Below are 14,950 nucleotides of genomic sequence, written 5' to 3' on the forward strand. Positions count from 1 at the left end.
CAGTCTGATTAACAATGTCAGGAACTTTAGAAGACACAGGTGGATGACTCCACAACCCCATGGATCAATGATTACCTGACTAACAGACTCCAATTAGTGTGAATGAAGGATTAAGTTTCTGACCAGGTGTCCAGCAGCCCGCGAATTGGTGATACATATCTGTCACCAGTGAATATACTTGTATGACTATGCAACTGTTGGGTGTATCTAAGATGGACAAGATGGAGCTCGTGGAAACAGTCAACTTATCGTGAACGGAAACAAAACAAAGGAGATTATTGTGAATTTGAGAAGAAGCAGAAACATATCAACAAGTACCTACATTTGCTTAAAAATCCCACCAAGCTGATAAAGAAATTGTCTATATCCTGGGTTAGGGTATACCCTAACCCTATACTGCTGTGGAACCTCAAGAGATGACAGTGAAATGAAAAACACAACCCTGAGCATCCTCTTTCTGAAACTGCAATACAGCAACAGAGTCAGAGGCTTCTTCAGATTTATAGCAAAACAGACTGCTACAGTAGATTCTTTCAATCCCCAGCCTTACTCATCTACAGTGACTTTTTGAGGAAACTTAGATAATAAAAGTTGCTACAACATCCAATTTCCCTTTGGGATTAATAAAGTGTTGCTGAACTAAGAACTTTATAGCTTCATTTATTGGACTGTTCACTGCAGCGGAGTCCAACTCGAATGATTTTGGATTGCTATGGAGAATTAACACTCAGAGAATAACAGACCAAGGGTGACATCATGTGGATTAAAATATGCACTACAACTCAGCTGATTTTAAATATCCATCAAATCAGAGTTGCTGATGGCTATCTCCAGCAATCATTGGGCAAGAGGTGGGGTACACCCTGGACTGATCTCCATTTTATTACATTGCAACACAGGACAAACAAACATGTACTAACATGCACAAAGTGCAATTTAGATAGACCAATCAATCTAACAGCCATTTTGGGACTTTTTGAACTATTGGAGGAAGAATGAGAACCTGGAGAGAGCCCACACATGCACGGGGAGAACATTTAAACTCCACACTGAATGACCTTAATGCTGGAAATCAAACCCAGGACCTTCTTGCTGCAAGACAGCAGTTCTAACAATGGCCCCATCATGCAGCCCTAATGTGCGATAATTTACAATGTGATAACATAAATTTATTTTAGTATTTTACATACTAAAATTATAATACGAGAATGTGTATTAGTGTTGGGTAAGGGGTGGATTAAATGGTTAGGAGATGAAGTGAAGATGTAGAGGTTTTTTATGTTGTGAGGTTATTTTCTGTATATTCATCTAGTTCTATTTATGGCAGCACAATAGCTACAATAGCTATTTTATCTTAACCTGTGATTTTAGCCAGAATTTAATGCTTTGATATTGGCATGAGGAAGAATCTGGTTCTAAACGCTGAATGCATATTAAATTTTTTTAGGTTTACATGAAAACATTTTTTCTATAATATTTTGTGTGGTATGATAGATGTTTTTTGGCAGGTTTACATCATGCTTCCTTCCTAGTTGTTTAAATCATTGATCTCCTTTTTAGTCTCACCACAATGTTGGCCAACTGAATTTTCAAACATTTCACAAGTCTTTTTCACATCATGCTTTAGCAGCTCTCAGTCCTCACACAAAGGGCCATTTTCTTGTTTGGGAAATGGGAACTAAAGTTGGATTTAAGTGGGAATCTGAGTTATCCTAAAAGCTCAGAAAAAAAACACTCATCTCCTCTGACCCGACTGCTTCATTTGAGCTGAAGTACATTCAGCAGAGTGCGAGCTGAAGAGCATTCAAACCAAGAGCTTTTAGTTCATTTGGCTTTGAGAGGTCTCACTCCTCCAACACTCCCACCTATTCCACTGGCATGCATAGAAATGTCCATGACCTCCACTCAAATGGCTGCTCCTGTTTTCTTAGGGAATATCCAATCCTCCACTCTGTGTGCGAACTTAAACCCTCTTATTCATCCAGCTCTCTGTACTTTTTTATGACCTCTGAACCCTTCGCAGCAGCGGCCGTGAAGTGACTGAATAGATGGAGCCGTATAAAAAGCCTCTTTATTTAGGAAGAAATGGATATATTAAATACTTTAATAACTCAAAGGTGCAAGAACGTAAATGGACAGCATAGAAAAGATTTATTTTTAATCAGAAAATGTACATAAACTGTTTGGTGACAAGTGTCACATCCCTCTGCAGGGGTGTTGGTATTTCTTTTGTATGTTTAATTATTTATTTTTTAAATGTGCAGTTATTTTGTCATGTCTTAAAAATACCTCACATAGTGTTAGCTACAGACAAAAAAGAATAACATTAAGGATGGTAAATTTTTATGTTGGTTCTGAGAGAAAAGTATCCCTCCAGCAATCTAGTCAATATCAGTTTTATTTAGAGAACTCTATGTTAACATACTGAAGGTTAAGAGCTGTAAAACAAAACTTTGCATTAACAAAAACTGAAAAAAAAAAAAGCAATATGTACAGCATAACAGACTAGAAAGTAGTAAAACCATGAAAACAATTGAGTTTCTTTGATGATTCAGAATTTCTGACTCTTACTGAGTAATTATAGATTATTTCAACATTTCACAGATTTCCAACATAGCTAAAACATTCAAGTTAGATTTGAGTAGCAAGTGGTTCAACTATAGGTGTTTGGGCCTTCAATCAAATGATTGCTGAAGATCTTTCATTATGGAATCTGATCATTTTGGTGTCTCTTAGTCCTCTTCAAGAACCGCCTCATTGTGCTTTATTATTGCCAAATGTCTGTGAAATTCATGAAATATTCTCAAATACAGCTAAAACACTTTGCAGCAGCTGGGCAGGATCTAAGAAAATGCTTTTAAATAGAGGAATTTTATTTGAAATATTGAATGATAATGCAAAAAAGAAGAGGTTGTCTCTGTTTTTTTTTTTTTTAAAGCTGAAAGCTCTTATCCATCTCTTTTCCCAAAAAGATAACGATGCTTGTTCCTAGGCTCATTAATGTATGACACAGCCCTGAATGTAAGTTATCTAAGAGCTGTACAGAGTGCGCCCCCCACCCACTATCGACCACAAATGCATTAAAAAGCCATAGCAATGAATTAATCATCAGTTATCCTTAGAACAGAAAAGTGCCAGCAGCATCAGCCTTTGTGCGAACTGTCCCTTTAAATTCCACAACATTAGAAAGCTTCTCACAAAGCCTCCCTCACATTACAAGAACATCCTCAAATCAGATAAGCTGAAGGGCATGATGTCTTCTGTATACAGTGATCCCTCTCTTTTAAAAGATGGAGAGTAAAAAAAATGTAGCATAAGAAACATAATTAGTGGTGAGGCACCGAAAGCATTTTTACACATGTTTTGCGGAAGAGCCTAATGTTGTTATTATTCACAGGTTTTGGTTATTATTTGTGTTTATGTTTTCACCATTTTCTAGTTATCTATTTATATTCTTCAGGTTTTTTTGTCATATTCAGTGTTTTTTTTATTGTTAGGTAGGTGTTGTCCTATTAGGTCTTTGATTTGTGTTTAGTTTTATAGTTTATTCTTGTGTTCTATTCTTTGTACATCTGGAATTATTTGTGTTAGATCTCTATTAGATGTGTCCTCTCGGTTTGATAGTTTCATTGAATCTCTGTTCAGCTCCACGCGTGTTACTAAGCTTCTCTCCCTCAGCTTCCCTCCTTAGACTCTGCTGGAGCTGCTTCATCAACCTCTGATTAACACATCGGCTTCCCATGTCATGTCCCACACTTCCCCCAGTATTTAAGTTTACTGTTGGGTTTTGTTCCACTCTGAATCCTTTTGTGAATCTGCCTCATTTCCCTGTGGAGTCACCACACCTTTTACTTCACAGTTGTACTGCTTGTTCTCTGTCCATGTCCCTTGTCTTGCTATCCTTGCATCAAGCTGTAAGTTTTGCCATTTTGTTAATAGTAAATTGTTCAACTGGCTATGTTGCTTCTGCGTTCCAGTCTACACTTTGGTCCTTCACCTAACCCACAAAATGACAAATATTGTGAAAGAGGGGGGAAATAAATGCATCCTTTAACTGTTGTTTTTTTAGCTGCCCGTGAGTGCTACTGTTTATTTTATTTATTTATTTATTTATTTATTTATTTATTTATGTGTTCATTTATTTATTTATATATATATATATATATATATATATATATATATATATATATATATATATATATATATATATATATATATTTATTTATTTATTTATTTATTTATATTATTTATTTATTTATTTATTTATTTATTTATTTATTTATTTATTATTATTATTATTATTATTATTATTATTTCAGATTTTGCCACCTTTCATCGCCGCAGAAATTTCCCATTCACACCACACATTGTTTGCCACATGTCCCAGCAATGTCATAACATGAGATGGTGTTAAACCAAAACACAGGCAGTGTCATTTCAAGACACATAATAGCAGGACAGTTTTTGATTTAGGCAAGTTCGTCAGTTGCCTGGGGTAGAAAGTGGAATGCATTAGTGCCACAAAGAGGGCCTGTTTATCTAAGCTGTGCCTTAATTGAGGGGAGTTGACCCCTACCCAAGCCCATGTTGCATTGGCAAACCATCTATGCTGTGCAAGAGGAACCAATGTTACTCTAAATTTAACAGGAGAAGAACTCATCATGGTTCTACTGTCTCCTATGTCCTCCTTAACAAGAAAAACATGCAACACTTTCATTTGATTTTTCTGTCTTGGAACCCAATATTTTTGATTTCCTAGTACTGTATGTGAATACATTTTGTTGTGTAGGTACTCATTTGTGTTTTTACTTGTCAGTCCTCTTTATCTAAAATAAATACAGTACAGACCAAAAGTTTGGACACACCTTCTCATTCAAAAAGTTTTCTTTATTTTCATGACTATGAATAATGTAGCTTCACACTGAAGGAATCAAAACTATGAATTAACACATGTGGAATTATATACTGAATAAAAAAGTGTGAAACAACTGAAAATATGTCTTATATTCTAGGTTCTTCAAAGTAGCCACCTTTTGCTTTGATTACTGCTCCGCACACTCTTGGTATTCTGTTGATGAGCTTCAAGAGGTAGTCACCTGAAATGGTTTTCACTTCACAGGTGCGCCCTGTCAGGTTTAATAAGTGGGATTTCAAGCCTCATAAATGGGGTTGGGACCATCAGTTGTGTTGTGCAGGAGGTGGATACAGTACACAGCTGATAGTCCTACTGAATAGACTGTTATAATTTATATTATGGCAAGAAAAAAGCAGCTAAGTAAAGAAAAACGAGTGGCCATCATTACTTTAAGAAATGAAGGTCAGTCAGTCCGAACAATTGGGAAAACTTTGAAAGTGTCCCCAAGCGCAGTCGCAAGAACCATCAAGCGCTACAAAGAAACTGGTTCACATGAGGACCGCCCCAAGAAAGGAAGACCAAGAGTCACCTCTGCTGCGGACGATAAGTTCATCCGAGTCACCAGCCTCAGAAATCGCAGGTTAACAGCAGCTCAGATTAGAGAACAGGTCAATGCCACACAGAGTTCTAGCAGCAGACACATCTCTAGAACAACTGTTAAGAGGAGACTGTGTGAATCAGGCCTTCATGGTAAAATAGCTGCTAGGAAACCACTGCTGAGGACAGGCAACAAGCAGAAGAGACTTGTTTGGGCTAAAGAACACAAGGAATGGACATTAGACCAGTGGAAATCTGTGCTTTGGTCTGATGAGTCCAAGTTTGAGATCTTTGGTTCCAACCACCGTGTCTTTGTGCGGCGCAGAAGAGGTGAACGGATGGACTCTACATGCCTGGTTCCCATCATGAAGCATGGAGGAGGAGGTGTGATGGTGTGGGGATGCTTTGCTGGTGACACTGTTGGGGATTTATTCAAAATTGAAGGCATACTGAACCAGCATGGCTACCACAACATCTTGCAGCGGCATACTATTCCATCCGGTTTGCGTTTAGTTGGACCATCATTTATTTTTCAACAGGACAATGACCCCAAACACACCTCCAGGCTGTGTAAGGGCTATTTGACCAAGAAGGAGATTGATGGGGTGCTGCACCAGATGACCTGGCCTCCACAGTCACCGGACCTGAACCCAATCGAGATGGTTTGGGGTGAGCTGGACCGCAGAGTGAAGGCAAAAGGGCCAACAAGTGCTAAGCATCTCTGGGAACTCCTTCAAGACTGTTGGAAAACCATTTCAGGTGACTACCTCTTGAAGCTCATCAACAGAATGCCAAGAGTGTGCGGAGCAGTAATCAAAGCAAAAGGTGGCTACTTTGAAGAACCTAGAATATAAGACATATTTTCAGTTGTTTCACATTATTGTTCATTATATAATTCCACATGTGTTAATTCATAGTTTTGATGCCTTCAGTGTGAAGCTACAATATTCATAGTCATGAAAATAAAGAAAACTCTTTGAATGAGAAGGTGTGTCCAAACTTTTGGTTTGTACTGTAGCTTAGCTTGCACATGATGCAAGTAAAAGCAAAATTGTATATGTAAGTAACGTGTTTGATTGTATTGGCAACTCATCTTCAGATTTAGTTTTTGGGGTTAATTTTTATACTCTGGTGGGTTAAACTACTATAAAAGTGTTAAGCAACTTCACATTGTTGCCAAGTAGTTTTTTTTGCATATGGACTGAATACCTACAATGCCAAGGTTTATCACAATGCTGCTGTAGGGCTGCAGTCAGTTTTTGTTTATCGTAATGTGGGTTCAGAAGAATAACTTACCGCAAAAGTTTTGAACTATTGTGAGTATTCACCTGGCTGCTTCCTTAGTAGCATTTCTGTGGGTCTTCAAAGTGTGCTGTGAGTGTTTGAAAACTGTGAATTAATTAATGAGCTGCTTTAATAGCCCTCTGAGGTTATGAGAGAATTGAAATGGGTAAAGTGTCACTTTGCAAACATTATTCCATCAGGCTGTAAGGTCATGACTGCAGTTATGGGGGCTGCAAAAAGGCGAGACGGTTGACACTTTAAACACTGAATTGTACTCCCTTGTTAGGGAGAAAAATATCAGTTATATATCAGCCAAAATCGATAAGCAAATATGCAGCAATACATTAAAGCTTATGGAACATTGTGATCGTGTGTCCTGTTTGTTTAATCCAATGCGTGTTTGACAGGTAAGTGAGCAATTTGTATGCTGCAAGTGCTCTTACTATTTATTGTTGAAGTAGGGTTGCTTGTACCCACATCCCATCCCATCCTTTCCTCCTTCTCATCCACTTTTGGCTCTTTGAAGTCCTCGCTGGAGAACTGCAGCAGGAGTATCATTCACTGTAATGGCAGAGCGTCCTCCTCCACAGCCCTCACTTAGTCCACTTTACTAGTCCAGCGTTTAGTGCTGCATGAACACAGCTTGTTCGCAATAGGGAGTTAGACTGAGACTAGCAAATGACCTGTCAACTCAAACTAACATCACTGGTTCTCACAGCCCACAAACTATAATATATAAGATGATGTTTTGCGACATTCATGTGGGAAAATCAAGATTATAAAAAGCTAATAGCATCTCATACAGAAAATATGACTAAATTATTTCTATGTTTATTGCATTATTAAAGACTTCAAATCAGTTTTGTGTGATCTAAAACAAGCTCTCGTCAGATTCCACACAGTCTTTATTCATTAAACAAAACTGTGCACCCTTGCTCCTTTCATAGCATTAAAGGAAAAGTAGTAGCCAGGTGCTGATAATCAAACAAGTGACCACCTCTATAAAAACAGAAGGTTTGCCAGTATGGATCATACAGTTGTGTGTATTAACAAAAGCCCAGAGTGGACCTGAAGACCTCAGTAATGACCTTAGAAACAACATTCTTTCAATCTGAGACTGTTTAAAAGGCCATTCCTAAACAATTTAAAGTCCTCCTAAATATTATTCTCAAGTAGAAAATATTTACGATAATTGCCAATCCTCGCACATGGAAGTCAGACTGCGCAGTGCTCAGAGAAATTTTGAAAAACCTGAAAGCTTCATCTCATACTCTACAGGCGTCAGCTGGCATGTTATATGTTAAAGTTAATGTGAGAATAAAGCAATCAAGACTAAACAGAGAGAACTGTCATATTGTCTAAAGAGAATATGACAACTCAACTACAGTTTATGAAGTTTCTGAAAGACTGGAGTTTGACACACAGCGTAAACAATATGCTTTTCAGTTATCTAAAGCTAAGCTGTTGCTAAGCTATGACACCACAATGACACTAAATCTCTGGATGTGAGAAAACACAAACATTTTCTTAAGGTAATCACAGTTATTTACTTTCAACAAAAATCAAATCAAATATCTTTACAATGTAAAGTTTTAGCTGAATTGTTTCCTTTGAAATGCAGTTCCATTTGTCTTGGAGGAAGAGCTCTTTCTTTGTGCTACTCTAGTAGATTTCTGCAAAACATCTAATCATAGGTCTCATAAATGTTTATATTTTAAAAATGCATAAAATCCATCTTTGATGCAAAATAGTTTTTTTTCACCAGGGACTAGTAGGTGGCTACAAGAAGTGTTTTACTGAAATGGTTTCCATTAACGTGGACTAGCTACTAGTGGGTAGAGTGCTCAAATTTTAACAGTTAGAATATGCATTTGTTTGTTGTCCATTCTCAAAATTTCACTTTCTTTCCCAGAAATAAATAATTAATGATTAGACATTGATATGTGAAGTTGTTTTTTTTTCAAATAACTACATATGTAATGGTGTCTTCTAATTTTTTCATATTACTGTACTTTTAAATAGGTTTTTAGTAAAAAATATTGTAAAAATGTGAACATAGCTACAAACTTGTGGTGCTTTAAAAAAAATCCAGCAGTTTGACTGATTCAAGTTTGCACTTCAATTTATTTTCAGAAAACGCCATAGGGATTGAAGAAATTAATTCCTGCAACATCCCAAAGAAAATGTCAAAGAGACTCAGACAAAATACTTCACACAATAATTTAATAAAATCAACCACAGACTAGAAAAAAGAGAGCAAAGTCATTTTACACTGAAATAAAATAAGCTCAACTGGTGACAGGAGGATTCTTTTAGCTGTCTCAGTTTAAATAATTACATGTTTACAGTCAAGTTGTAACACCTTTATGAGATCAGTCAAACCAGGTGTTCTGTACATCATTAATCTATAGCATATGAGTGTTTGAGGTTGTGTAACTCATGTAGCATTAAAATGAGAAAGATGACATTCAGGAACTTCACATTAAGCACAACAGAAACATGTTTCAGGTTTTCAGGATAAAAGTGGTAGAGAATCCAGTTCAACAGACAATCACTAGATTTGATGAACAGCAGCACATTCAGTGAAAATTTAGATTTTAATTAAAAGGTTTTGCTGCTGCAAGTACTGAAAATAAACCGTGTAAACCTAACACAGTCACAAATGATATATATTGGTCCATATAGAAGACTGTCGACAGAAACGCTGCAAAATATTTGGTAATACCACTAACTTGTGAATCTTTTCAAGATTGATGCACAGTTCCTGCAGTTTGCATACTGTCATCATATATATATATATATATATATATGTATGCCTGTATGTTTAATTTTCAGATTGTGTGCATCAGAAATGATCCACAAGGAATTCCAAATTCACAGAAATTCTAGTTTTATAAATTTTAAATTGATAGTTGCTTGAACACTAGAAGAACTAGGAAAGACCATTAAAATGCCTGAAGTTAACATGATATCTATGCGAATGACCAGTGTATGTAGATGTCTGACTGGAACTGTGAAATAATTGTCTATGGAAAGCTTACAGGTAGTTCAGGTAGGCCTGTTTAGGAGATTAAACAAGACAGATGAATCACATAAAAGTTTTGGGTCGTATTTTTCAGTTTTATGTTTTGCCTCAGTGACATGCACATTAGTTACACCCCACTAATATAATTTCCAACATTTTGATGACTTAATCTGCTATTAGTCTACATGTTTTTGCACTGAATAGACTGAAAACTGGAAATTAAAAGCAAACTTTGCATGTTGCTTAAATCTATGATGAACATTTGAAATTTCTTAAAAATACTCAAATTAGACAAGATTTATCACAATTGGCTAAACAATGATGTCAGACTGCAGCATACAACTTTTACATCTATGTACTTCCTGACACTGGAACAACCATATTTAGTTAAATTAAAAATTATAATAACAAAAGTCTTAAAACAAGGTTACATTTCAGAATACTATCAAACAACCAGCAGAGGGAAAAACATCCAAGAAGCGTAGTATCATAAAGGCACTGTGTTGTTGTTTCTTGCTGTTTTTTTTTTTTTTTTTTTACAAAAGCCAACAGAAGTATATCCAAAATGAGTTTTATCAGCTGCTTTTGTTCGTTTTTTTAGATAAAAAAAGAGCAAAAAAGTCCAGGAACAGGAAACCAAGTTCAGAAATAAAAAGGCCGACCTCCAAAACACCAATAAATAAGTTTTACAGAAAAACTATCAGAGCAGAGCAAGAGAGCATTCACAGGAGTCCGAACCAGGAGTCATAACCGAGTGCAAAGGTCAGTCAGGAGTGAGGACACCGAGGGCCTTCCCTGTAGTTTGCTCAAAAAGCGTCCACAAGATCGAAACATAGACACAAGACACGCACACGTGTATGAACTCCCAACCTGAAGCTGAATTACAGGAAATGGCAGGAAAAATAAAAATAAATACTGGTAGAAAATACAGAAAATACTGAATGCAGTAAGCATAAGCTGCATCCAAAACCATAGCAAACAGTAAATAATAGGCCTCATCTGGTCAAATACAAAAAGAAATCTTTCAGCACGTTTAAAATTTATTTTTTACATATGTTTGTTTAAAGAGTGCAGATAATACAGTTTAAATACAGAACACACCACTGTACAGTAGACATCTTGTTTTTGGATTAGGCAGACCAGTCTTTACACTATAAGTCTTTATGCTATGATGATTTTTTTTTTCTCTGCATTAATGTGTTTCTTTAGCGTGCTCTATCAAACTATTTCTTCAAGGTCAGCTCGCCTTTTGTTCAACATTTCACCTCTCTTTGTCAAGTCCTTGAAGGAGCTCAGAGATATTAGGAAATCTTTCCAAGACGGCTACCACAAAAAGCAACCCTCTGCATGCAACTGTAATGAAATTAGCTGTTGGTATTTTTTACGTATGGAAGGTTTTTCTGATAATTATTTAAGAAATTAGTTTTAAAAGTGAAAAGTGAAGGGAAACCAAACACATCAACATCATAACTATGAATATATTGCCTTTGAAGCTCATGTTTTGAAAAGCATTTTAGCCTCTTATATAGAGACATATTTATTTGCTGGCACCAATGATAAAATGGGAAAAATGCTTTAAAATAATTTCATGTTTTATTGCGGTAGCATAATTTTACACTGAAAAGAAAGAAAATCCAAGCTTTAATCTGAGTATTTGTCTCTAACAAACTCACAAATATTGGTATCCTTGCTGTCAATACTTTATACAACCTCCTCTTGCCAATATGACAGACCCTAGTTTTCTCCTATAGCATTTCACAATGCGGGAGTAACAGTGAGGGAGAAAGATTTGACTCTTTGCACAAACTCTCTAGATCAATAAGTCATGGGTCCTTTTATCTGCTCTTAGTAGGCACAGGGTGCTTTTCCACATATTCATCCTATGTTTAATGCCCAACCCACCTGAAGTGCTTGCTGCCAAAAAGATCAATCATAGTCTCATCTGACAAAATCAACTGGTTCCAGTTAAAGTCTCAGCAGAGTTTAGCAAACCCCAGACATTTACATTTGTGATGGTAGGGCACATAAGGCATTTTAATGGCATCACTCCCACACATCTATTTAGCAGGCAGATATTGTCTAATGGTTGTTATGGAGACTTGATGACTCCATAATGTCATGATTGGCTGCAGCTTTCTAAAAGTAGAAGTTGGAGACTTTGTTTTACCTCATTTATCTTACTGCTTACTGTGTGTGATGGTAAGTTCACTATGGATCCTCGTCTAGCCTAGTGTCCAGTGGCTAACAGAAACTGGCCTATGTGTCACATCACATTTATACCCAGGGAAACAAAGTTATGGATTACCAATTAGAAGTTCCAATAAACTGAGTAAGTAGAATTTTTTAATGCTTAATTTACATTTATTTTAAAACTATTATGAGAGGAACCAATACTTGTGCCACCAGTGATTTTGATAACAATTACTTTTAACATCTCTTTTCCCCAATGAATAAATGCACTCATATCAAAGGTTGGATTTTTCTATTTTCTTATGGGATTTAATCATTTAAAGTATTTTCACACATCTTTACTTGGAAAGCCAAAAAACCTGGTCTGTGTCTGCAGTAGCTCACAAAACATCAAGTGTGCATAATTGCTTCCCCTCACCCCTCACAAACCCTTTGAAAGTATCTGTCAGTTGTCTGTGGCGCAATCAGGCAGAATAACTAAGCAGTAAATACTTGTTGTAAACAAAGTGCCATTCAGACCACCTACAGGTTAAAGCTAGATATGTCTAAATGCTGTAAACAATCAAATATTGACGCTTATATTAAATGTTACATAAAGGAATGTTATTTAGCCACTCCACACGTAGTGCACATGGACATTAAATTTATACTTACACAAACATAACGGCACTTAAAAATAAAAGAATAAAAAAATCTCTGTGCTTTGTTCATTTTGATCCGCAACCAACCAGAATCAGGAGGTCAAAGTGTCAAAGTTCCAGAAAGTGTTTGTTTTCATCTAAATTTTATACTGATGATGGAGACTTTAGACCCAGATGAAAGGATGACCTTTAAGTCCAGCTTTTTTAATAGATGACCTCGTAGACTGTTGCTTTTTTGTCTCCTGAGCCTGTTACGATGTATTTATCATCTATGGAAATGTCACAGCTCAGCACTGAGGATGACTCCTTTGACTGGGAGGGGAAGAGAAAAATTAGGTTAAATATAAGAAATGACAAATTCTACAAATATGAGAAAATACTTTCAGAAAATCTAAAAATCAAAATAAGACATGTATTTCTTCAGCTACATTTCTTATGCTACAATGTATTTCTCAATAAAGAAGGTTCCTGTAGATCCACTTGTGCTGTGTTTGGCTTCACAGATGCCACTAATGATTTTTTATCTTATTTTTGCACGCTCTGCCCCACTCACCTGGAAAATGCTGGCTCCATATGGTGTTCTCCATGCATTGAGTAGATTGTCTTTTCCAGTGCTCACAAACCACTTCCCTGTGGAAAACACAGTAAATGTTTACAAATAAAATCAGCTCTCTATCTGGGTGCATTTACATTTGAGAATTGTTTTTCCTCTCTACGCACCTACAGGCTTCTTTTATTTTCACTTTGAATTTGGATTACTTCCCCAGCCAAACAATGGCTGAGTTCTGAGCATAGGACAGGAAAATCTTTGAAGCTGTCTAACAACATATGCAAACCAGACTTAGATAGTAAATGGTGTCTAAGGACGTTTGTGAGACTGACTGATTTGTATTTTTTTTATTCCATGCTTGTTCTGCAGTGCCTTAAAAAGCATCAATTCCCCTTAAACCTTTCCACACTTTTTTACTAGCAGTTATTACCTTGCAACCACAAGGTCGATAAATTTTATTAGGATTTTAGGGTATACAATATGTGTGGCCAACTTCAGTTCTCAAGAGCCGGCATTTACTGCATGTTTCCCTTGTTCAAAAGAATCAATGAATCAAATTAATGGTTCATTAACAGGCTCATGCAGAATCTGTTGACATGTCCTTTACATCATCTTTGTTGGAGCAAGGCTACATCTAAAATATGCTGGACATCAGCTCTTGAGAATTGGAGGACTGCAGTTGGAAACCCCTGAGATAGACCAACACAAAGCAGTGCAAAGCAGGGCAACACAGCAGATGAGTCAGGGATAAACTTGTGGAGAAGTTTAAAGCAGGGTTAAGTTATGAAACAATATCCCAATTAGTGAACATCTCACAGAGCACTCTTTAATCTGCTACCTGCAATTGGAAAGTGTGTGGCACACGAGGCTTTTGTTAAGAAGTCGTAAGAAGAAAGTCATTGTTGAAAGACAGAATTAAAAAGACAGGACAGATTAAGGTTTCAGGGTAATTAAGCTTTAAGGCATAAAGTCCAGGGTAATCTTTGCTTATATCTTACTATCACAGTTAACAAAAATGTTGGATGGATTGATTATGTTTTTTATATTTACAACTTTTGAGTCACATTAATTAAAAATAGTTTTACTTATGCTAACTCAGATAAACAGATTATGGGCTTCTTTTTTCAATTCCCAGGAAGGGACAGAGTTTCACATGGAGATTTATTTTTCGCAGGTATGCAAAACTCCTTAGGCAAACAAATAAATGTTCAAGCTTCACCAATTCCAAAAACTGTAAATCCTGGACAACAGTTCAGTGTTTGCTCATTTTTACCTGTCATATCTAAAAAGAACCCAGTGCACAACTCAATCAAAAAAAAGTATGTTTCACCATTAAACAGACAGGGGAATTTCATGTGATGACAGTGACATACAGGATATGTCCCCCTGACCATGTTTCACTCTTACCACAGTGAGCAAATCTTAGCGAGAGCACGCAGCTTTCATGCAGATGGAGTTGGTATTTGTCAGGTTTGGAGACGTGCAGAACCTCTACATTACTGTTCTCCATCCCCACAGCCAGCCACTCGCCTGTCGGACAGTAACCCAGAGAGAAAATCTGCAACAAAGACAAAGTCCTCTTTTCAAGATAGTTACATACTATACTTTTGATGATAGATTTAGTTATATATACTATTTGAAACAAAATAAGAAACCTTTTTCAGCTTACTGTTGAAAATGTGCTCATGAATAGACTGTATAAATGTGGAAAAACCTGTTAAACACAGTGATATTAATGTTTTAATGTAAGAGGTAGTGTGTGATAAATTCACTGAAGATGTAGAACCATATCCCACTTGTCTGTCCTC

At 36.5% G+C, this 14,950-nt stretch overlaps 1 protein-coding gene across 4 annotated transcripts in view; it reads right to left on the reverse strand.

Moving 5' to 3' along the window:
• Nucleotides 1–8,939: 8,939 nt before the first annotated feature.
• The window catches only part of LOC124878375 (transducin-like enhancer protein 4), a 63,049-nt gene continuing 57,038 nt past the window's right edge, over nucleotides 8,940–14,950 (reverse strand). For all 4 annotated transcript variants that reach the window (XM_047382291.1, XM_047382290.1, XM_047382292.1 and 1 more), the window contains 3 exons: nucleotides 14,550–14,700; nucleotides 13,146–13,222; nucleotides 8,940–12,904 (listed from right to left, as the gene is read on the reverse strand). In XM_047382291.1, coding sequence (XP_047238247.1) covers nucleotides 12,797–12,904; nucleotides 13,146–13,222; nucleotides 14,550–14,700 — 336 coding nt within the window. In that variant the 3' untranslated portion in view covers nucleotides 8,940–12,796. The remainder of the gene's footprint in view (nucleotides 12,905–13,145; nucleotides 13,223–14,549; nucleotides 14,701–14,950) is intronic.

Source organism: Girardinichthys multiradiatus, chromosome 12 (genome assembly GCF_021462225.1).
Source record: "Girardinichthys multiradiatus isolate DD_20200921_A chromosome 12, DD_fGirMul_XY1, whole genome shotgun sequence".
NCBI classification, from domain to species: Eukaryota; Metazoa; Chordata; class Actinopteri; order Cyprinodontiformes; family Goodeidae; genus Girardinichthys; species Girardinichthys multiradiatus.